The sequence below is a fragment of the Acanthaster planci genome, linkage group LG12 (genome assembly GCF_054643075.1).
Source record: "Acanthaster planci isolate LZ-2023a linkage group LG12, COTS_SCS, whole genome shotgun sequence".
In the NCBI taxonomy this organism is placed as follows: domain Eukaryota; kingdom Metazoa; phylum Echinodermata; class Asteroidea; order Valvatida; family Acanthasteridae; genus Acanthaster; species Acanthaster planci.
Window position 1 is genome coordinate 13,592,506 of NC_141788.1, and position 25,093 is coordinate 13,617,598.

At 40.4% G+C, this 25,093-nt stretch overlaps 3 protein-coding genes and 1 pseudogene across 4 annotated transcripts in view; 1 reads left to right on the plus strand and 3 right to left on the minus strand.

Annotated features, from left to right (window-relative positions):
- Positions 1 to 16,806, minus strand: part of LOC110987199 (HAUS augmin-like complex subunit 3) — a 32,939-nt gene extending 16,133 nt beyond the window's left edge. The window contains exon 1 of the mRNA XM_087144576.1: positions 16,783 to 16,806. The gene's annotated coding sequence lies outside the window, so the exon portion shown is untranslated. The remainder of the gene's footprint in view (positions 1 to 16,782) is intronic.
- On the plus strand, positions 97 to 19,563 carry LOC110987226 (uncharacterized). Its single transcript, XM_087144575.1, has 14 exons — positions 97 to 248; positions 7,524 to 7,579; positions 7,991 to 8,073; positions 8,822 to 8,883; positions 9,007 to 9,368; positions 9,496 to 9,819; positions 9,929 to 11,730; positions 13,096 to 13,263; positions 14,132 to 14,251; positions 14,784 to 14,975; positions 16,176 to 16,304; positions 16,620 to 16,733; positions 17,497 to 17,649; positions 18,111 to 19,563. Exons 1-14 carry the CDS (start codon positions 225 to 227, stop codon positions 18,179 to 18,181), a joined length of 3,660 nt encoding a protein of 1,219 aa, XP_087000701.1. The 5' UTR covers positions 97 to 224; the 3' UTR covers positions 18,182 to 19,563.
- On the minus strand, positions 5,574 to 7,511 carry LOC147797173 (uncharacterized; annotated as a pseudogene).
- The window catches only part of LOC110987214 (uncharacterized), a 46,327-nt gene continuing 39,790 nt past the window's right edge, over positions 18,557 to 25,093 (minus strand). For both annotated transcript variants that reach the window (XM_022249753.2, XM_022249754.2), the window contains exon 21: positions 18,557 to 24,760. In XM_022249753.2, the coding sequence (XP_022105445.2) occupies positions 24,435 to 24,760 (326 nt within the window). In that variant the 3' untranslated portion in view covers positions 18,557 to 24,434. The remainder of the gene's footprint in view (positions 24,761 to 25,093) is intronic.

Genomic DNA, 25,093 nt, shown 5'->3' on the forward strand with positions numbered 1-25,093 from the left:
GCAGAATAAATAATTTTATTTTTTTACTTCCAAATTTACAATCATTAGCTTATTTTTAAACTAATAATAACAACACATTGAAAAGAGCCTAAAGATTTGAACAAAAATGGCGGCGCGCTCGTAGCGGTTGTTTTGACGATTTAAGTGGTTCGTTGCACGGACCGGACGTAGCTTAGGCCTTAGTTTTTTCTGTTTTGTTTTTGCTTGAGTTTCAACGGATAAAGATGTCAGCTGAAAAGGACAGAAGAGTAAGTCAACCAGGTTTTGTATGAACTTCGTTGGTTTCTCTTGTCACACGTAGGGCCTACCATGCCTACCAGATGTTTCCTTCCTCCAGTATTGTCCAGGCAGTACTTAGTCATGTTAGTCCATACGACCATAGTCATGATCATTATAGTGCAGGACCGAATACCACGATTCATGAACACTGAAAGTCAGCACAGAGGTCATGGAAACGAGATTTCTCATGTAGGCCTCGTAGGTTTTTTTGTTTCCACGGTGTTATGTAACCAAAAAGCATTTCTGTGTGGCGCCACCAATGGTACAAACATGGAAAGTTTTTAAACAACCCGCGGAGTTAGTCCATATTTTTATCTCATTATTACTTTTTATTCAGAAGTCACAGTGCCACTTTACATATATAATTTATTACTTGGATACCACTTGAGTATAACCATGATTAAACTGTATTCCCATTTTTTTCACCACCATTGGGGTTGCTCTTTAAATGGGGATTGGGGTAGAGTATGTCACTGTATGTACGTAATGAAAAATTTTATTTTTTTTACATGAATCCAAAGAATACTTTTTACTAAAATTGGAAATACATGTACGAAGGAGAAAATAACAGGGATGTAATATTGCGTCCTTCGTGGTCATGATGGTTATCCCAAACTACTTGATTATTACGGTTTGTCATAGTAATATTCATGTTGATTTTGGATATATTCAACTGCGAGGTACATTCCTACAGGCCTGTGAAGATTCACCTCTATTTATATCCAAAAGGAGAGCATTTTCCCCCTGCGTTTTAATATTTCATACTTCGAGGGGCACCTTTTTAAAAAGGTCATGTTTTGTTACTCTCGTCACACAGTACACTCAACTCAGCGTTCTGAAGTTCACAGGTTCAGGTTGAAAAAACACAAGATGGGACCTTTGCAGCACATGCACTGCACGTATATGTACAATGTACATGATACATGCATGTGTACGGTATGTCTCGTCTACCCCGCTGTTGCCTGTTGCCTCTTGTTATTTCCCTATTCTTGAACAAAACGGCCACTTAATCATACATTTACATGTACAGTACATGTATGTCTCACACTAGCATCTCATATTCCTCTGTAAACCACACAGGAATTATAAATAAACAAATATAGAGGTGATAAACAAAAAGGTAAGGATATTAAAGCCTACTTCAGCTAAAGGCTTACATTGGGCACTCACAAAGGAATCAAATTCAGTCCCGTTGTACAATAATGCTTCCTTTAAAATTTAGAGTTGATGACACAATGTCGAAGTTCTACTGAAATACGCAAATATGGAATGTAGTATCAATCAACTGATTTATGGGATTGGAGTAACAGAGTGATGGAGATATCAAATTAACAAGAGGGTAGTTGACAAAAGATTTTGTACACAGGGCGTTGCTAAAACCTGGGTGTCCAACTATGTACTGGTGTAAAAGCCTACACTGTATACTGGTTGTGTGGTTAACTCTGACACTAGCAACAGAACTGGTGGGAATGGAGATGGAACTATGTGGTCAGTGCACAGGCAGTACACTGGTAAGAGCGGTTATGGTTCCCAAGGGGAACATTAGGTCAGGAGTTGGAATGGTTGCTATGGTGACTGCCATAGGGGCTGGAAAGGCCAAAACAACTTTTTTGTCATTCAGGGATTGGAACTTAGGTCAAGGGGTCTTGCACAAAATTTTACACAAGTCATGTACATGTAGTGTAAACTAGAGCCTAAACGTAAGATGGCAAGCAGATCATACAAATTAAAATGTAGTAATCAAACAAAGGCAAATGCACATCGTCTGCCACTACATTTAAAAGCATACCATATGCCATGTGATTGCCTGAAGATTATGAGCATAGATTTCCTTACAATGGTCCCAGTTAACCAGCAGTGGCGCAACCTAGGCCCCGGGGTGTTAGCCCAAGGGCCCCCCCCGCAGATTTCAGGTTTTGTGTTTTTGTTTTGTTTTGTTCTTCGGTCGCTGTTGGTTTCTGAAAGACAAAGATATACTTGGCATACAGGATGTTAAACATAGTAGCCATAAGTGGAAAAACCTCAAAGAGAATTTGCCAATGCCGAATCTCTTGCTTGCATCTCCCACAGGATAAAATGATTGGATGGATTAAATACTGATGTTGCATTCCTTGATGTATTTGAAAATGTGGTTACTGTGTTGTTTGTGTATGAGAAGTTGAGTAAGGTTCATCTACATGTACATGTTAGAGAGACCTAGTGATTGTTTGAGGGTTTGTCTTTGTGGGATAAATTTGTTACATTTAAGGAGAAAGTGTTTGATGTCATCCGTGCATGCACACACTTCACAAAGACCATCTGGGTGTTTTAATACCAGTTTGATATAGGAATTTCTTCAGGCCTCTACATACTTCAAGACGTAATCTGTGCATGATAACTTCCTGATGACGTTTCATCCTCCAGCTCATGAAGGGGAACGGAAGGCTCACACTTGATGTTCTTGACAGGATCAAATTTCGGGATTGTTTCTGCTAATTTTGGGTTACTTGGTTGGTTTATTTCCGTACATCACAATTAGAACATATAGAAACAATTTTATTACAGAATGAAATAAGAGATGATGAATGATGGATACCAGACAGTAAGCAAATGCTTGTTTTTGGCCTGGTTCCTTATTTGTCACACTAATATCCATATGCAGCTATCATTACAAAATAGAGGACACAGAGAGAGAGTAAAGAAAGTAAAATTACCGAAGGTACAGCTGAACCTCAGAATTAAGCAAAGATTTTGATCGTCATTGGGAAGTGACACACAAATCTAGATATGACTGCTTCATTATTAAAGATGTGAATGCACAAGAGAAATGTGAGTTTTTTGTTTGAGAGTGTGCTTGATTTTGCTATCCAGATGGGGGATGGTCGACAGTGTCTTTCTTGGTGGCTAATTGAGCAATCTGATCTGGGATACCACAGTGACTGGGGATCCATTCAAAATTTATGCTATTGTGCTGGTTCCAAATGCTGATGAGAGTGTGGCGTTTATCGCAAACAATTTTATGTTAGGGAAAGGGTTTGGATATACATGTATGGCTCGAATTGTGCTGAGACAGTCGCTGAAAATACATACATGGAGGGGTGTGACATACTCGAACCATTCCACAGCAAGAAGTATTGCAAAAGGTTCTGCTGCGAATACAAAGATACTGTCATGTAGCCGAAATCCTTTGGAGTATTTAAATTGGGAGTATAGATACCGCTCCTAACAGGATTACATGCAGTTGTTGCATTGTAAGATCCATCAATGTCTATGTGCAATGAATTGTTTCAATTGGTATTGACGATTTCCAAAGAAATATTCTTTTTTTCATGAGAAGGATCTTGCTTACATTTTACATGTATGTGAGTCCCGGAAAGGATTTCTGTGGAAATTGAAGATGTATGATACTGCCAAAATGGGAAGTTATCAGTAAGTGGAAAGGTCATGGGAGCATTGTGATCTATTCTGGCTTTGAAGGGGGGTTTTGTGAGGAGATGAAAGCGATGAAGTACTGGTATATATTATATATCTATATATATATTTTTGGTATATATTATATATTTTGAAGACTTGGTATTGTATACTGTCAAACTTATCAGCGAAGATGTTGCAGCATTAAATGCCAGTTTGCCAGTTAACTTGATGGAAGGAATCATTTGGATGATTGTTGTGAACATGTGTTGTAGCTCTGTAAGTTTAATAGAAATTGTCATTGAAGGACTAATGGAGAGTCCCCACATTTAGTCTGGAGTCCGTAGAGAGAAAACTGTGGATAGCACCAGTGCATATTTTGAAGACGTGGTACTGGGTACTGTCAAACTTATAAGCGAAGATGATGCAGCATTAAATGCTTCACATCCATACTCCAGGATAGGCTTGATAAGATTAGTATACCGATGATGGAGAGTTTGCAGTATTCTCCCCAGATACATCTAAGAATGTTAAGCCTCTTACTGCATTTAGCTACAACATTAACATTGTGTGTTTTCCAAATTAGTCTGTTATTGAAGATGACTCCTAGGAATTTAGCCGAAGGTTGTAGTGGAATGACGTTGTTATTGATATTTAAAGAGATGTTGGCGTGTTTCTTGGTGGTGAAAAGAACAGCAATTGTTTTGGCAATCGATTGTTTCAAATCCCATTCGTCACACCAGTTGCTGATGCTGTTTAGGTTGTTGGATTTTCTTTTCTAGGTAGGAGATATTTCAGTTCGACTTCCATAGAGCAATGTCAGCAGCATATTGTGAGAAAGTGATTCCGTTAACACTATGAGAAAGATCATTAGCAGCAATATTAAACAAAAGAGGACTGACAGCACTCTGTTTAGGGACACCATTATCCAAGATTCTTTCTGCTGATAGACATTTAGGGACACCATTATCCAAGATTCTTTCTGCTGATAGACGTTTAGGGACACCATTATCCAAGATTCTTTCTGCTGATAGACGTTTAGGGACACCATTATCCAAGATTCTTTCTGCTGATAGAAAGTTGTTGATTTTAACTTGTATTTTTCTGTCTGTGGAAAAGTTGTTGATCCATTTGGCGATTCTCTCATTCTTTGCTAAAAAGATCAAGTTGGGAGTTAGGACTAGGACTTCACAAAATATTAACTACAATGAATATATGAAGTCTGCTCAATTAAGTTTAATAGCTCCGGAACATGGAACAAAACAAGACTGATTTCTAACTGAACCATATTTTTGGACATGAATACTTGAACTTGTACCTAACAGATACGTTACCACCATTCTACTTGTAGAAAAGTTGTCTTGGAAACAAAATCTGGGGATGCTTAAGTCAATATGAATTTCAGAGCTGCACATCATGAAAGACAGACGAAAAAAGAGGGATTTCAATGATGGTGTTTGACAGGTACCTACATTGGAAAACACCAGGTTTTTTCCTAGATTGTGAAAACAAGGTACAGAAATTGTCTCGATGAGACCTGCACATAATGTCCACTGTTACATCAATCACTTTGCATGTTGCAACTTCACATTTATTTGCTATGAGTTAAGTAATTAGTCATTATCATTTTGATGAACCGGCAATTATATTTCTGGTAAGATTGAGAAAGTAAAATCTACACTGCCAAGCTGTTTTTGGTGACATATCTGGCAAGTCAGATTAAAAATACGATATATGGGGGTATTGCAGTTAGCAGCACTGTACACAAAGCTGTAAAGCTGTTGAATCAATCATAATAATGATGTTATGGGAAAACTCCACACTTCATACGACAGAGGCATTGTCAAAAACTAAAAACTACACATGCCAAATTCTGCAAAAATATTTGTACTTGTACATGTAAGACCCGTTCATAAACCTAGGCCGTTGGACATGCGTTATTGATTTATTTTTGTACATCATATTTATTCACTTCTTGCTGCACCAAACCCTCAATGACATTGAGTGTTGCTGTCTTTATCTTAAAGAATCTCTCTGATTTTCCAATTGGCGTGGCTGCTACCTTGGTGAGAACATCCTCAAATGAAACCCATATGTCATCTGGAGGGTGGGGCCATTTGTATCTGCAGCCCTGTTTAGACTGTGACCATGAAAGTGATCTTTGGATTACGATCTTCTTCAGCTTCCAACACCTTGCCAATGTACCAGTTGTGTGGGTGTATTCGGTCAACATGGTCACCGATGGCTGGCACGATGCCGCTGTCCTCCATTAGCAGTGACTTGCACAGGTTGGGTTGTTTTCAATATAACAGGTTTTTTACCCATCCTTGACACCTCTCCGATCTTTTCTAACTTTGACGCAATAACAAGACACAGTGCATGTCAGCAAATGCTTTCTGCAGATGTTATCTGCAGTTATCACGTGTGTTTTCATTGTTCCTGGATGGGGTGGCAGTCCAATGTGGATAACTGTCGAGCCGCCTCATCATATTCTCCTTTGTTGTAAAGTATATCAGGGATTCCCTTCTGGTGTGAAGATGCCCATGAGAAGAAATCATCGGTGTCTTGAATAACAACCTTTCCCTGCTTGAGCGCTTCTGCTGCCTGATGCCACCAATACTGTCTCCTGAGCATTCTGGCAAGTGAAATTTTCTGAAAAGTCCATCTGAACTATGGCGTGATTTGGGGGTAGGTGTTTCTTTCAAATCTGCCAGTGCCTTATGCTACTGACAGACTCTCTCGACCCGAGCTAGAAACAATCTGTAGTCGCACTTACCTCAGTGAATTCATCTCGACTTTCCTGTACCTTTACAATCCTTTACAATTCTTTCGTTTCATTGACCTCAACATTCTGCCAAGTTTCGTACGTTACTTCTGTGTCGTCAACCTTTGAAAGCAGTTCTGCTATGGTCTTTGGTAACGGTTCTACTGACTGTATCAGGGTTTGCAGAAATGTTGATTCCCAGGGATTGCAAACAGCTGAGCTTTAATACCATATTTTGGTGGGTTGTGCATAAGCATTTCTTTCTGGAAAGCAGTGATGTGAGTTCATCGTACTCTGGGTTCATCTTGCAGAACAGGGAGAAGGAAAGCTGAATATCCAGGTTGTCAACACAAAATTTTGCATGCAGATTACTGAGGTAGTCATTCAAGATGGGTGTCTGTGTCTTCTAGCTTTCATCCTTTGTGGCATCTCGCTTGCCAGGCATACAGCGTCTGACATCGTCCCTCTCAAAAAGAAGTTGAGATGACTTTGTCGATTAGTGATTCCCTTAATGCTGCCTTATGCGTCAGTGTCCCACTTTGCGAAAACCACTCTGATACTTGGATAGTAGGTTGTGGGCTTCTAAAAACTAGGAACAGCTAGAATTAAATATTTGCTCCATGATTTTATATAGATAGGAAGTCAGAGCTATACATGTAGGTCCATAACAAGAAGAGTGACCAGGGTCTTTTTGAAGTTTTAGAATGTGTATGGGTATAGCATCTTTCCATTGCTCAGGACATGTAAAAGGATGCCAGATTAAGTTGATGATAATCAGGACTGTGAACAGAAAGGCCAACATCTATCCTAGTGATTAAAGCATGTGTCAGCTAAGACAAGTTGTATGTAGAACAGTACATGTATGCTGTCAGCTCAGGTTAACACCAAAGGGGATTCCTCATCTTGCTGCTCACCATGGCTATGTGGCCATGTTACTTGCTTGGCGTCAATACTGCCTGTTTTTACTGTGAAATTAAAGAAACTTGCAGATTTCTGAATTTTTATCTTGACATGAATTAAGGGAATTTTTTTCTACTTCGACTTTACAATTTTGGATTTCCATCCTCTTCTTTCCCATTATACAAAATAGTACCAGGAAGTGTACCGGAATCGCTTTGTGAACCCCATTGATCAAGGAGTTGGCAGGTGAGTTACATGTAAGGTCATTGGAAAAACTGGATCAAGAGAATTGCGAGTGGTCTTTCTAAAATGCTAAGCCTTGATAAAAACCTTGCTAAAGAAGCCAAAATACTTGAGCATTTTGCATGGATTTAGTTGTCCTGGACTTTAGCAAATCCAGGTAAATTGAAATACATGGCCCCCTGTGTTCCATTGTTTTACTGTATTTTGATCGTACCTGAATCTGGGGCTTACTTAAAATGGCCTAGAGAGTTTAGCATTAGATTATTGCACAGCATCAAGCAAGTCAGATCCATGATGGCTACTTGTAAGAGTGCTAGACCAATCACACCTCTCATTTCACCCATCAGAAAGGACTTGGTAAAAAAGAAAAAGAAACACCATTCATCAAGCATTTTTGAATACATTATTTCCCAGACGGACAGGATGGGTGCTAAACAGGGAAGTTCGCAAAGACAGTGAAGGCTATGAGGTCTTTGATGACTACTGGTCAGACTCAGGTAAGTACTCACTATTTAAAGTGTCTGAATGAACTTAAAATCAGCTGGCTCTGCTGCCGGGTAGAATTTGAGGTTGCGTGACATAAACCCGGGAGATTTTCAAGAGTTTCCGTTTTCAAAATTCTTCAAAACATAGCTTCATTTACTGGACGTTTACACCAACACGAATTACTGTCTGGCGACTACTCTATCTGACAGACAGCATCTATTGATGCCTGAGTATTTCAGCCAGGCCTGCCACCTTGTAAAAAGAGCCCAGATTGTGCAGTGTTATGTAACTTTCTTTGGTTCCTGAAACTGGCAAAGTGTGCTACTGGTGTCTTTCAGTGGGGACCAGATTAGTGTGCAGTGGTAGGTATCGCTCATTGCTGGAGCACTTTTGTCCCCGGTGGTAATCTGCTCGTACTGAATGCCACAAACAGTGGAATAATCTCTCTCAAAAAAAAATACTACACAAAATCTTATATAGATAGCTATGTCCTTATATTTTGTCAAAGTCCAAGTTTCATGCCTGTTTCCAAATTTTGCAAAATGTAAAGGAATGTGGACCATGTGTCACTGTACAGAGATTTTAAACCTCAAAAAGTGTGGAGGCTATAAAAAGCAGAAAAAAGGGCCAAGTTGGATTTGTCCAAACTTTCAAGGATTAGGGCTGAGCACAGATTAAATAATCCATTTATATGTCTTTCTCTCCCCAAACCTCAGGCTATAATCGCCATCCTTGATCTTACCTTTTTACTTCAATTAGGTGATGAAAGTGTTGATCTATCCCTCCGTGCCAATAAAGAAAATAAAGGAAAAGCATATAAGGTCAGTAATTGCTTAATTCTTTATTTTAAACAAGTATTACTTTAAAATGTGATAATGGACTTCATGAGTGGCACCTGTAAAAGTTCATTCATCCCTGATTTTCATCTCTGACTTTCTCTGTAGCTGAGTTCTCCACTGAAGAGCATGCCTGACTTCACTCCAAGCTCCCGCGCCAGCACTGATGTGGAACCCCTGTCCGACATTGGCCTTAAAGCCGGCATTTCAACTTCCTCCAAAACCTCCAACGGTGCTGCAGATCCTGCCAAGTCAGTCCAAATCAGTCGGGCAAAGACCAGCGAGGAGACCTTGCTCACTGAAGTGGAGAATGGAACAGCCAGCATGGAGGATGAGGCTGAGGTTGCCATAGCAACACCAAGCCGTGATGGAGGGATACAAGAGTCAGACATCACCGGCAGCATCATCAAAGGAGGCAATTCTTTCCAGGTTCCCAACTCAGCGCTTCAGGAATTCAAGACCAAGACGAGGTCAGAGCCTTCTTTTCCCCATAATTTTTGCCTCAACCTGCTTGCTGTTTTCTCCTTGAGAATGCACATCAAAGACTCACATGCATTGCTAGTGAAGAATACAACTTTTGTAATTCTTTTCTTTCAGGCTGAGTTTTGGCAATGATGTGGACAACACACCAAGGACATCCACTCGTAGGAGTTCAGCTAGAGCAGTAAAGAGTCATAGTGATGATGGAAGCACATCATCTGAGGCAACCTTAAAAGGCTCTCAGTCAGACGAGAATTCAGAAGGCCTTAGCACAGCCAAAGAGGAGATGTCACCAGAAAGAGCAGAACTTGGGACTTCTGTTATGATACGGAAGACGATGCCACAGACCAATGACAAAACACACCAATCTGTTGAAGAAATATCGTCAGAGAAAGACCTACCAGATGAGGCCTTATCCAAACAGATGTCAGACCAGGAAATGTGAGAACAAATGAAATTAACCTCTTTGAGCTTCTCGAAAAAACGAAGTTGTTATTGGTAAAATTCTTCCTGTTTATTGCTTATTGTATCACTCATCTTCACATTGCAGAATGGAGTCAAAGAATGAAGCTGTGAAACAGAAACCCACAAGGAAAAGTACAAGCGGAAGACCAAGAGCACCAAAGCAACCAACTGACAGTGATAACCAGGAGACAACCGGTGCACGGAAGTCGACAAGAAGAAGGAAAAGAAATGTAAGGCTTGCAGAGGAAGATACTTCGGGAGATGAAGGGATGTTCATATCACTCCACAAATCAGTTGTGAACCAGCAGGACCGAACCAAAGAGGCTGCATCAGACGTGATTAATATTGACAGAAATTATGAATCTTTCCATGATGCTGATGATGAAGAAATGGTGGAAATTGTGGATGATGATAGCTCCTACAAATCCACCTTGAATCCCAGGGCCAAGAGTAGAGGAACTGTGAAAAGAGGCACAACACAAACCAAGTCGAAGAGAGATGATGATGATTTGCAGTCTAAAACACAGAGTCAGAGAGGAAAACAAAAGAAGGCAGACAAGCAAGAGGCACCTGCCAAGGATTTTGTCGATCTTGTGACTGATGAAGAAGTTCCAAGTTCTACCAAGGAGATAACTGAAAGCATGCAAGGACAGCAATCTTTAAAAGGTTCATCCAGTGAAGAAAGCAAAGCAGATGTTGAGAAAGCAAGGCAACAGCCCAAGACATCACAGTCAAGGAGGTCCAAGGCTAGAAGTAGATCACGGAGGGCAGCTACGAACAGCAGTGACATTGAGAAGTCTGGTGCTAACGGCTCCAACTTGGATACTGCAAAAAGAAAACAGTCCAGGAGACGACAGACCAAGACAGCCCAGCAGAGCTTGAGTGGTTTCACAGGCAGTAACGAGACTAGCTCAACAGGAACAGATGAAGATGATGGTAGAAGAAAGAGCAGACGGCAGAAGCCTAAATTACATGCAGCTGCTTCCACGATGGAAGACAGTAAAGGAGCTGAAGATGTAATAGAAGACAAAGTCCAGAACGTAGATAGTAGCAAGGTCAGCAGGAAAAGAAATAGGTCCTTGAAGAGCAAGAAGCCCAGTGACAGTGAGACTGTTGAAGAAGCAGAAACTGAGGCTGATACCAACGGTGTGGAGGCAGTTGATCAGGAAGGGCTTCTCCCAAACTCAGCGCACCAGGAAAAGCAGTCTTCATTCAAGCGTCCAACCACAGTATCAAGGATATCAGCAAGGAAGAAACGCACCAGTGTGCACTTCTGCAGCGTGGAGGTCATCTCTGATGAACCCTCGCTGCCTACGGTAGGGGAGGTACCAGTTGCAGGGAAGGCACCTCTGTTAGGAGCCATCAAATCCCCATCTCCTCAGCATGCTCTTGATGTAGACGATAGTGACAGCTCTCCAAGAAAGAAATTTAAGGGGACTTCAGGTGTGAAACTTGTTCAAAGATGCTCCACCTCCAGGAGATCAGAAGTTGGTGAGGAGAAACCCGACAAGATGCCTCCAAAGAGAACCAGTGAGAATGCTGTTGAAGCCGTGGTCACCAAGAAACAGTCTGAGCCATCATTATCGCCAGTGGTGAGGGGTGGCAGGAAGAGAGGAGGAAAGAGGAAGCTCTACTCTGGTGATCTACCAAGCAGCTTCCTCAATGATCCATCTGTCCCAGGCCCTCCTTCTGCTGCTGGGATAACAAGTAAGGGCCATGCAACAGCTGAAGACAAGGAGAATCCAGTCGGAAGTGAAGAAAACCCGACCCAGGAGGCTCCAGTGAAGACTGTCACTGCATCTGGCAGGGGAAGAGGTAGAACTAAAGGCCGAGGCAGAGCCAGAGGTGGTGGTACTACGAGGAAGATGAAAGCTCAAGAAATCCAAGGCAAGATGGTTAATATTTAGGATCTAACACTAGTTAATTGCAGTTTCTTTACCAGTTTGTTTTTCACTGCTTATACTCTCCTCTGTTGCTGATGGTAACAACCCTCCCTTCTCCAGCTTTGGATGATTTGCAATTGGTTGTCTTCCAGGGGTCCATGTTTTACCTGACATGGCTCTAAAAGTTTTCAGACTCTTGGTGAAGTCGTTGAGAAGCACCAACCTGTCAGTGATAGACATTGTTTATTGATCAAAAAGTCAAGTAAATGTGAAATTTGCCATTTGCTTGGTAATATGAGCCAGAATAAGATGACTTTCTGCTTAAGATAAGCGTATTTTTCCAGTCCTGACCAAAGTGTGTGGATTGCTGTGAGGAAGAAATGTTTTTAATACAAGCTTGGGCAATACGAGAGTTTGGTTAAAACGAGCGCTTTTTCTAGTCCGGTTGAGTGCAGATGTACAGTGTGTTCTTATTTCTCTACTTTGAAAACAACTTGTCATTCAACGAACCCATTCAATACAAGTGCCGTTGTACTAAGTGCGGTAATAATGCTGGCCAATGCACAAATGCGGTTTGGGGGCATCATAGATTCCTGAGCAATCAAAGAGTTTTCTTTGTGGGCACTTTCATGCTACTTGATCTGAACAAACACAACCTACAATGGGTGTGTGCGATTCCCAGGCCACCAGAGGGCCCGATCAGAACAAACTCATTACAAACTCCCCACCAAAACATGAAACAGAAAGTAGAGAGATGCCCCTACCCAACTTATAAACTAACGTAAAATTCATTCGTCACTTAAATCCTTTCTGAATGTCCTTTTGGAAGTCATATTGCAAACTCTTTTCCTGCTAAAGCATTACCAAGGCCCAAACTACCCCCTCTGTTGTCCACCCCAAAATTCATTAGCTTCCCTCACTTGGTACTGTACATGCATAAAATTGCATCTCTCTAGTCAGTCACCAACTAATACGTTAATGTACTTACGATCATGTTCTCTCTGTATGAGTAACACACAGTGCAGCAGGTTACATCCCTTTGACTGGTGATGAGTTTGCTTGACCTATTGTTGTGTTTTATGACTTTTCTGCTTTGTTCTTCTGATTTATAAAACATGTTTTGTTGAAATAATTCTTTATCCAATCTTCATATACTAGTCATTCCACTTTCATAAAGAACATGTTTGAACTTTTTTGAAAGCAAATTCATTACCCTTACCAGTGGGAAAATTCTTAAAATTAGACGAGAATCCAGATACGGTAATACGAGAGAATTAAGCAAGTCCCAAGGCCCTCGTATTAATGAGAGTTGTCTGTACTATTTGCTGTCATTTTCCCTGGAACCTTAATCCTTTTACGCCGCCTCCAGGATCAGACGACGTAGTCTTGAATTTTCTGAACAAGTACGAAAGCGGTAAGGAGAGTGAATCAACAGATTCTGAGGGTGGACCTGTAACCATAGCAACAACAGAAGCACCTGAGACAATGATGGATGATAGCACAGGCTCTACCCCATCAGGAGGCATGTGCACTACAGGTCTGTGTTGCCCTTGCTTTAGTGTTCTCTTTGTTTTTGACCCATTGGGATATACCTGCATGAAGGAATTTTAAACTTTTGGGCAGAATCAAGAAATTGAGAATATGATTGTCTTGGAGTCTTACTTGTAGTTTTTTTTTTAACCTGTTTTCTCCTGTAAAGGGTCTCGTCTGGCCCAAGAACAACTAAGAAAGCACATTCCTGAGAAATCCTAACTGTTTGATTATCAGATGAAAGGTTAATTCATTACTCTGTGGTCATTTTTAACTCAGATAGTTAGTTGTGTTCCAATAGCCTCATTTTCCATTTGCTGCAGACTATGGGATAGAGAAACCACCCCCCCTCCACCTTCGTGTTGGTCATTGTTACACTGGTATCTCAGGAATTCTTTTCAGACATTTAGGGGGATGTGTTAAGTGACAATAGGCTGGAGAGTGTTTAGGGATTGGACTTGTGGGGGGTACCCCTCTGTCCCATTTCGTGCCTGGTATATCATTTTTTATGATATGATATCATTTTTTATGATTTTCACGGTGTGTTCTCAGTTGTGAAAAAAAATCATGTTTACTCGGTTGGTAATACAGTGTGAATATACACATTGATGTAAGGCTAAAACCTGGTATAAACTCAGCATAAACCCTGACATAAAGCCAAGTTAATACCAGTGACTTCTTTTTTGCATGGAACACAGCTTTAAAAATTGAGAGTGACGCATATCAAGTGAAAAAAAAGTCTAGGGCAAGCAGATGTATGACATAATGGAACGGAAATCAGGAACAAATTTTCTGTGGGCAAATGGGAAATGCTAGTCTTTATGAAGCAGAGGTATCTCAAGGCTTAATTTATGTTTCCTTTCCATCCATTTCAGTATATCCTGAGCCAACACCACGATCCATTCTGAAGGATACTGCTATTAGCAATGTCAATGCTCGCAAGAAGAACCTTACATTACAGTTCTTTGAAGTGCCTAAACGGAAGCCAATCATTGGTAAGTCCCCTGGTTAAAGCATCTAATTGACTCAAAACTCATGACTCATAAATTGCATTTATGTTCACCAGTGAAGCATTTATTGAAATATTAAAGCATCATTGACTCTTCCAATTGCCATGTTGAGGAATTCTGAACCTGTGACTTGGATCCAGATTTGAACCCGTGACTTGGATCCAGATTTGAACTCAGTGGCTTGAAAAGTGTGATTAGAACTTAATTCTAATGAAACAAGACCTAAGAGTTCTTTGAAATTTTCTGGTTGAAAATTAAGCAAAGCTAAGTTCCAAGGTAAAATTCACCTATCCATAGACGTGCTGGCCAAATCGTTTGGCGATGTTTGTTGCTGTTTACCCACTTCCGGGAATGTACATCGAGTAGGCCGTACACTGTATTTGCTTCCTAGCTGGTCCATGAAACCAACTGCTGACTTGCCCCCGTGATACAGACATGTACCATGCTGTTCTACTAAGATAAATTGCCCCATCTTTTGTCACACACTGTCTCCAATCCTTGTCGCTGTCATTTCCAGTGCCGCCAGACAAGTCTGAGAGTGGCCGTCGCCGCACAAAACGTAACCGAGTGAGGCCTGTCGAGTACTGGCGCAATGAACGACCAGAATACCAACGCAGGAAGTCAGGAGGGTTTGTATTGGTAGGAGTACAGTCACCTGCTGGATCTAGCCCAGAACATCCAATGCAGCAAGGCAGTAAAAGAACCAGGGGTAAGTTATTACTACCATTGATCCCTAAAATATTTGCCATTGTTGTAGGACTGGGGGTAAATTATTACTACCATTGATCCCTAAAATATTTGCCATTGTTGTAGGACTGGTGGGTAAATTATTACTACCATTGATCCCTAAAATATTTGCCATTGTTGTTGGACTGGGGGAAAATTATTACTACCATTGATCCCTAAAATATTTGCCATTGTTGTTGGACTGGGGGAAAATTATTACTACCATTGATCCCTAAAATATTTGCCATTGTTGTAGGACTGGGGGTAAGTTATTACTACCATTGATCCCTAAAATATTTGCCATTGTTGTAGGACTGGGGGTAAATTATTACTACCATTGATCCCTAAAATATTTGCCATTGTTGTAGGACTAGGGGTAAATTATTACTACCATTGATCCCTAAAATATTTGCCATTGTTGTAGGACTGGGGGGTAAGCTTTCACTACCATTGATCCCTAAAATATTTGCCATTGTTGTAGGACTGGGAGTAAGTTATTACTACCATTGATCCCTAAAATATTTGCCATCGTTGTCCTTTTTTGGTAGCGATCATTTTATTGTGTTGAAAATGTATGTTTGTTTGCGGCATCTGCAGTTATTCATTTCACTCAGGGTGACCCCTACAAAAATATGCAACCCAAAATTACATCTGTTTTCTCAAAAAATTTAGTGACTTCATCCACTCGCAAGATAAACTGCATAAACGTCCATTTGACAGAACCATAAATGAGTTGTTACCTGATTGAAAATATGTCTGCAACACATCATCAGATTTAAATGAAGTCTTACGTTTTGAAAAGGTAACATCCTAAAGCTTCAATTTGATATCCAAAACAATTTCTGACACTTCTTTTGAGAGAAAATAAATGCAACTGTTGGGTTGCAGTTTTTGTAGGGGTCACCCTTTAGAAGCTTTAGTTTTTTATTCAGGTTTGAAATAAATACCACAGGATGAGATGTTTAAGAGACAAAAGAAACTTAAACTTTGAAATTATGAGTTGAGCCTAAGAAAATTTCCTCGAAAATGTGACTAAGATCAATACATAGAGATTGAAAGCAGTGTATCCACGTGATGACATCATCCAGGAGGCCAACAAAAATACAGTGCACCATGAAGTCACTTTTGGAAAGACACGATTTATCTTTGTTAATCCCTTGCATTTCCTTCTGTTTTCATTCAGGCCAGAGGAAACTACCACAGACACCCACTGATCTCTCTATGCACGTTAGCCCACCCCCTGGTGGCAAAGTGGCAGAACACCCAGCAATGGTTGTCATGAACCCTGACACACAGCAAGAGGTTGAAGTGGGTAAGATTTGCAGGGGTGCAAGTGGCCACTTAAAACTAAAGCTAAAATCCAGCTAGAAAAAAGCTAACATGTACGAAGTGTCCATACGTTTGTACTCAGCAGGTGCCTAAAAAAGCTGAGATTGAGAGTCAACATGTAAATAGAAAAAACTGGAATCAGCTAAAAAGCTGAATTTTCACACCTCTGGATTTGCCAGAAGTTGTTATTCAGCATTATGAGTTTGTCTGTTCTGTAAAATGGTAAATAGTGTGCAATGAGACAAGTCACAATTTGGGAGCAAGTAATTTGAGTTGTATGTTTCATTTGTCATTGAAGATACTTTAAGGACCGCCAAGATGAATGTTTTTGTTGGACCCAGTGGCAAGGAAGCAACAGCAGATGATCCAATTACCTTGTGCAAGTCCATTTCACAAAAAGCTTTCGCCTCAGGTAACTTGATTAGGTCCATGCAATATGTGCTCAAATACTGGTGACTTACTTGTCACATAATAGAGGTTGTGCATGGCAGCCATCTTCCCGGTCAGTGCCTTTGTTATGCGGATATGCACAAAAGGTCTGTCTTCTCCTGTGTACGGTATCCCTATGGAACAAAAACCGAAAAGATGGCTGCTGTACATAACCTCAGTACTGCTTTATAGGGTTAGTAAAACTACAGAAGTGATAAAATGTAAAAGAGATTCAGATATTTCACCAGGTTTGAAGATTGAGTCGTACTTAAAATTTCAAAACAGTCCGGTATGCTGGCATTGTCTTGAACTAGGTACATGTAGCACGTTCCTGGTCCACTTCATTGGTATTTCTCCCACATTGCTTTCTTATTTCAATGACTGTTTCATTTCAGCTCCTGTTTGGTCAAAGTGTTCACTCTTCAAACTTTATAATGTGCTCATAGCTAGCACTCCATGACCAAAGTGCTAACTCTTCCTTTCTCTAATCTTCAAGCAGCAAGGAACTATTGTTTGTTGGCCACACACTACAGATGAAGTAACCTACTTGAACACTTTACTTCAGTAGAATCTGAACATCGGTGGCTTCCTTTCCTTGATTTCTAAAAATAGATTTATGCCAATACATAGCTCTCTTAGGCTAAATCAATCCAAGGGTACGATACATCCAAAGAAATTCTAGCCATGAGGTGTGTTTCATGAACACAAATATCTTGATCCAGCCAAGGTGTCTTCTCTTCCTTCAGGAATCCTAACCATCAGACCTCTCCAAGAGAAAGGTTTACAGTTTGTTCGGAATGACACCATGGTATTCTACATAACCCGGGGGAAAGTCTCTGTCACTATACATCACACAACGAGCATCCTGCAGACTGGAGACATGTTCTTTGTACCCCAGGGTAAGGGCACTCTACCAAATTCACAGAACTTTGCAGGGTTCATTTCACCAAACTCAGGCCTAGCATAGACCCGGGGTTGGTTAGTTATTAGCTAACAATGCTACTGTCAATTGTAGCTGCAATGGGTACTCATAGAATTTAACTGCACACACTTAAAACATGCCATATGAGTGTTTTTGTAGTCAGGCGGTGACTGTTTTATGTGTTTTGCCAGCAGTAAACCGTAAGTTATGGGATTGTGTGTCTTGGTTTACAATCACAATCAAACCGATGATACAAGTTTTTTATAAGTGTCAAGAAGACAGTGAAACTATCAGTTTTTCAGATTAGATGGAATTGAAACTGTGCGTTCACATTGCAAACTGTTATTGGATAAGTGCTGTGTGTGGAGTAGACTGGTTTGGTACATGCATCCAACTGTAATCGTTTCTGTAATTATTTCCATTGTCTGTCTGCCGCAGGTAACATGTACAATATTAAGAATCTCCGTCATGATGAGGCTAAACTTGTGTTCTTCCAGCACAAAGGCTGATGAGGTCCAGCAGTCAATAACAGTGGTTACCATGTCTGGCGGAAAAGTAAAAATTGCCATGGAAACTGATTTGTGCTTCCCCAAAGACGAAAGGAATTGCCCTTTTCCTGGAAAATAAATTGCTAGATTTTGTACAGCCCCATTTGCCTTATGACTACAGTTTGACCCAAACCTGAGTTTAAAGGGTCAGTGGTGACATATTTTTAATATACGTGATCTGCATGTACATAGAATGCTTTTGTGTCAGGTGTACATATCTTGCTGCATCAGTCTGTCAAAATCATTACCAAAGGGTGTGGAAAATGGGGGTTTCAGTTTAATGTTACAGTCGGCAGTTTGAAAGATTCTGGAAGCAATGGAGACACAGTACTATCATTCTCAGTTTGAAGATATGATCATTTATTGAATGATACCTACAATAACATTCCTAAACAATTTCAAATTTCAGCTTGATTTAAATCATCACTTTTGAGTTACAGGTATAGCTTTGTACTGAAAATATAAAGGACATTTTCAAATGGCGATTTTTCATGACAGACTTGGGGTGGGAGGAATAACTCTGGTCATGATTGAAAACCAAGTTTATTGACTGATTGCTCATTAATTCTTTCATATCCACCACCCCTATGGCTATAGGACACTAGAATGGGCCAATCTTTTAGGCCAAATTTTGTGAAGTAGAGACGTTGCCAAGCATTCTGGCAGACTTGCTATCATCCTTGATCAATGCATGTACATTCAATAAGCATGTGTCATGCACACACATGTATTGACCTCTACTACACGAGTTCTCTCTACTCAGGGCTTCAAGAAATTACATCATTTGTCCACAGGAAATTAGTCCATTTCAGTGCCCAGTTAGAATATGGGACCTTAGTAAAAAGTACTCCGTCTTAAAGTTACATGTTCCTTAAAAAAGTAACTGGATAAAGAAAAAATGAACTTTTGTGTAGGATTTACTTCCATTTAAAAGCATGGCAGTTTAACAGACTGCCTTCAACAGGACCAACGAACTAAGCCTATGGTGGATAGATTTCGATTTCAATTTTAATAGATTAGCTTCACATTTTAAACAAACATCAGTTTTATTGTTTTAATACATGTTCATAGACTCTCTTGACACTAGTTTTAAGCAGCAAATGATTTGAGGACTACCAATTTTGATTGAATAGATCAGTCGCATAGAAATCAATTTCTGAACTTGGACATGCAGGTTGAGGGTGAACTGAAATACCACTGTTTGGGGTTTTTGAGAATAGCCGAGTCTACCATTCTAGAACTACTGTAGTTTTGCACTGAACTGTTGCCTTACTTCAATTTACAGCTTGATACTTGCTGACTTTGTATAATAAAGCTCACCGAGTGCTTCCATGACTTTAAAACTGTCATGCCTGCTTCCTGGAATGTTTGAAGTGTGGGGTAGGTTTATCCTCAGTAATTTACAACAGAAGTTGTCTGAGTGACACTCATCGTTGGGAGGGGGGATGTAAAAACAAAGTCCATGGCTCCTGGTACAATCATTTTACCTCTACCAGTATGCAGAGCTACTATTTTCACATTTAAAAATCCTGCCTTTTATATTCTTATGCCTGTCACTACTACCAGTACCACAAAAATTCAACACTGAAGATTAAAAAGAAACCAACACTGAAGAACTAAAGGCACCCTATTCAGACCCAGTTTGGCCCTGTACCTAGTATTCAGTTAGACCTCATCTGCATGATCCAGAAGCACTGAAGTCATTCAGGTGTATCAATAGCTTACTGCCAGAATATCTCCAACTGAATACAAAGGGGTTAATAGATTAACAGGTGCTACTGACAAGCATACCTGGTCTTGGATAGTTTCACAACTGGGAAACAAAAGACCCCAGGTCTCAATGGTCGTCGTCTCTAAAGAAATGTGACACAGACAGCCCCTTTCCATGACATCACTGTGAGAAAAAAAATCCACAAAAGTGACATCTTGTAAACAAAAGAAGGAAAGAAATGAAACAGCATGGCCTCACTTGGAGTTGAAAAACACTTTTCCAACAAAGTAGGATTCACAATAGTTGGTACCGACAGACTGCATAAAAACATCAATGTCAAACTATCTGACAAATCTCTGGTGGAGCTTCATAATTCAAGAACACAACACTCCCGACAATTGGAAATTACGCATTGAAAGAGATGCAAGTAGAGTTATTTCTACAAAGTAGGTGAAACCACCATACCTGCAAAACAACCTTCACATCACTGATCAATCTCAGGAAAATTCCTTCCCCAAAAAAGCATTTTGGGTAAGAATTCTTTCAAACAATCAAAATTGTCAAGAGCAATAAACATCACTAAGTTCTTCCCTAATTTTTAAACCTCTTCACTGGTTCTGAACCCAATTTCCAGGGTTGCTAAAATCCCTATAAAATTAATAGGAAACCCTTTTTTTAAACACACAAAAATTGTCATGGTCAGACACAATTGCTCCCTTTTTACCAGCATGGCTCAAACATGGGTGTACTGTACATGTACTTGCATGTACTGTTATGCCGATTATTATGGCTGACCAGAGCAGGACACTGCTTGGAACATTATCAGGCATCAATGCCAGATTTATATTGCTGCTTTTGATAGAAATGCACTGGGCAGCTAGAGCCCTGTGGTCTGAAGCATTATCTCAATATCTATTAAAATTCTGCAAACATTGGCAGTTAGAGTCAAACCTCCTTGGCCTTTAAAGTACACTTAGTCACAAATTGCCTCTCTGTCCACAAGTTAAATGGCTTCATGTCACAACTGCTGTATCATTTGATTTGATGTAGCTGTCTGCACTGAAAGGACAGCACACAGCAAGGATGGTCCTTTGGTGGGAAGATTCTGTCTGTGCGCTCAAGTTTTGGCATGTTTGGCCAATTTCTAGTTAAATGTTTGGTCTCAGCATGTGCCTGCGCCATGCGTGTGCATAAGCCTGGAGGCCACATTTCCCCCCAGCCTGTCTCTTCGTTACTGGTGAGGGTGTACTTCAACTCCAGGTGGATATAAATGTACATGTACTTCCTAGAAAGTTGAAATGGTCTTGGGAATGTGTATCTGCTCCGAGCGGAACAAAAGCGGGCATGCTTTTTTTGTTTGCCACTCACCACATAGGCATGCCATGAGTGGTGCAAGTATATGTGCGTTTGATGCAGAGCACGCTGGGTACGCGTAACTAATTTACTCCGGCATTTATGGTCTTTGCATACACACAGAATGCGTGCAAGAACCCGCTTGTAACCACCTGTCATTCTTTTTGCCGATTGGGGGTGCACTTCAGCTCGGGGCAGATAGGCCAAGTAGGCAGGGGTAATAAAAAATGTATCATCTTGTAGCATAATACATGTCCATGTAATGATGTAGCATAATGTATACATTATTATCACCACCATTTGGAGGGGATCAAACTTACAGCTTGTCTGAATCCAATCAATTAACGGTCATATAGCTGTCTACACCCTGGCACATGTACATGACATTTTACCTCAGCTCCAAGCTGATCTACATGTACTATTCAAGTTACTTTTAAAAAACTTCAGGCGTATCACATGGAAAGAAAAGAAAATAGCATTCAACCAAGCAGTCAAATGAGCAGTGCGCTGAAAATAAAAACATCCAAGCACCGTCAAAGGCACTTGCTGTATTACAAAAGGAATCTGAATCGAAGTGCTTTAATCTGCTTTTGCAGCAAATAATTATTTCAAGAAAAATCTAAGTGACAATAATCACTTCAGAAGTACAGACACTACTCATGAGTAAGAACAGATGTTTTTTAAGCAGTTACAGCATATCAATATTAGGAGCAAACCACTGCAGGTCAAGCTAAACGTATGGCTTGATTATGCATCTCAAGGCCATATGCATGAAAGGTCAAGTCTGTGGGAGCAATACTTTGATGCATGCACCTATGCTTACATGTCTGTCATCCCATTTACTGGCCCTGGTACATTTCCTTCCAGGAGCAAATACTTCCCCACACTTACCAAAATCACTATACTGATGTATCGCTTTACTAACACTAGTCAGGCCGTCCTTTTTTAATTCTATAATTCTCCTGTTGTTTTGGCTTCAGCGGGAGGGTTGGTCAGTCGGAACTTTAAGAAATAATGTACCAAAAAAATTACACGATGAATGTATGGATGTAAGGCTTAAAAAAATGATGCAAAGTGTTCAGTGTAAGACTGTCTTGCTCTGAATTAACTCTTTGTTAAGGAGGTTTGAATTAGTAACCCACAAAAACTGACCACAAAATTGGACAGATTTTTTGGATTGTTTTCATAGCCATGTCACAGACAGGGTCGGAGGCGTGAAAAGTTTCCTTTTCTATGGTTGGGAGACAACAATAGGATCGGCCAGATACGAAAACCACAGAATTTAAAAAAAGGGTGCCCTGATATCCTTCCATCAATGCACTCCTGACAAGATAGCAAGCTAAGAGCTTCAATCAATAATAAACTTATGCTAGAGTGTACGAGTCACAGGCTCTCATCCATTCCGCTAAAAAAAATATCTATTGATTTGTCGCACAAAATCTTTTAAACAATACGCAACCAAAACCTAGGTTAATGGAATTATAAAATCTAAAACTCAATTGTAACCTTTCGCACAGAAAGCCATATAACTCATGTTTCTTGTGTACACAGCACCATACCAAAGCACACAACAGGCATCTTGCACTCTACAAGCTATACAACCAGTTCACATAACATCAATTGCACTAAAGAAATATATGTGATTTATACAGATATGTACAACAAAAAAGGCACATCTGAAGTACGATGTCATTGGTCACTTTCTCACTCTTTGCTATATTTTTTACAAAAACCTTTTTAATATTCAAAATTGGAATGATTAGTTTTAGGTGCCAAGTTTTGAGTTATGTGCATTCTTTGAGAAAAAGGCAATAGCAGCCAAAATACGATTGGGAACAAACACTGATTAATCTTCTACTATTTTCTTAGAAAAATATAGAGATCCACTGACAATTTCAGCTGGCGCCATGCATGATCCCAGCAATATTTAGAAAGTCTAGCTATTCAACCCAGTGCAATTTGTGTTGGACAAAGATAACCTGTCAGGCAGTGGAGTTTTGTGTCTTTGACAGAAGTCACTAACATAACTGCCAAATTGATGCTTCAAAAATAAACAACTTTTACTTCCTTTCAAATAGGAAAGCTATGACAGCAATCATGGGAAGTTGAAAACCAAGTTGTACAATAAAGACTTATTATACTGATTTGAAATACTCCTTTGAAATTTCGATCAATTTGTTTTTTGGATTAAATGAACAAATGAAAAACCTTTTTTGGGCAATCAGAGTAACATTAAGTTGAACGTGGAACACTGTTATACATGTACCGTAATTTACTTCCATGTCCAGTGAGCAGATCACCGATTTGAATACAATGTGGTTTCCCACACCAAAGACTCTATGTTAATGACTTGCCAAAAAGATACAGCTAGGCTTGCCATGAGACTAGGAAGGACAGTGCTAGCTTTATGGCCAAGTCATCACTTTAGTGAGCCAGAACGGCATAAAAAGGTAACTGCATTCTTCTGGCTCAATTGTGAACTATTCCAAGCAGTCTACGGTACTGCAAATGCTGATTCCATTGAATACAAACAAACTAGAGCCTCTATTTACAAACTAAAACCAAACACACCCCCATGGGCTCAACCCACGTTGCCAGTCAACACTGAGGTCAAATTTCACAAAGTTTCCTTAAATGACCTTTGGGGAGTTCATCTATTGCACTTCACCCTTGGAAACTAAAACTGAATAAAACAAAACACAATCCATGAAACTGACCAGCAGTCCTGATATCTAGGACTGAGTTTTAGCAGCACACACATTGCTCAATACAGCCTGACCAGGTTCACTGATGATGTGTGATACCTGATTATTTGGCAGTGATCAAAAAAATTGCTGAGCAGAATATCTGCTTGGACTTCTGATCGAACTGACCCTGGTACTCTTTGGTTATGGAGTCTGGTCCAAATGAAAGCCAGAATTCTTCCAAAGTCATTCACTGTGATTACTGCATAATGAATACCTTCGGTGAGTAAGCTGATGAAACAAGTGGTGTCAGCCCGCTTGCACTAGCTACTTACAGTAGTAAGCCGCTGAGTAAACTGCTTTTTTAAGCCACTTGTGTAAGCTGCTGGTTGGAGCTACTGGAGCTATCCATAGCCAACAGCAATCCATCAAAGAGGCTGCAAGCTGCATAGAAAAACCGTTGAGTTCAAAGCATCACGCACACAGCGCACTTGGTGACAGCAGCACGTGGTGCCTGCCGTAGCTCTCCCTCCGCAGACTCCGAGTCCTGCCCCTGCTGTTGCTGCTGCTGCTGCTGTTGCTGTGAACGTGACAAAGGCGCCGATGGCTGGGACGTCTGGGAACCATTGGGGGAGCCCGTCTCCACTGTGCGCTGGCCGGACCCTGCCCGCTCAACCTGCAAAATAGGCTTAGGCTTGATGGGGCTGACATGCGGCCGGATCTGATTGACGATGTCGCTGTACTTTGTCTCAATGTCCGCTTTGCGTCCAGACCCTCCATGACCTCCAACGCCTAGACAAGAAGTCAATGGAATCCATACCAAATTTAATTGGCTGACAGGAATCAAAGTCAAAGGTTAGCATTTCTGAGGAAGGATTACTTCAACTGCCTTATCTGTTATCAAAGCAATATGTTAGTAGTAAGTTTACAACATCAATGGTTTCAATCAAGTTCTAGTCTTGAAATATACCTTGCTGACAGTATGTATAAGGACTAACAACCTCAGCAGGATTCGAACCAGGGTCACAAATGGTGAAGCCAAGGTACGACCCACTGTGCCATATGATTAGAGTTAAACTTCTCCACCAATATGGAGAAATGCCACTTTGTGGTGATATTACACCA

Excerpts from the sequence above, each read along its gene's own strand:
- LOC110987226 (XM_087144575.1), top strand. The coding sequence starts at position 225 with ATGTCAGCTGAAAAGGACAGAAGA. Across the intron at positions 14,252-14,783 it reads TAAACGGAAGCCAATCATTG|TGCCGCCAGACAAGTCTGAG; the intron begins GTAAGTCCCCTG and ends TGTCATTTCCAG. Across the intron at positions 16,305-16,619 it reads ACAGCAAGAGGTTGAAGTGG|ATACTTTAAGGACCGCCAAG; the intron begins GTAAGATTTGCA and ends TTGTCATTGAAG.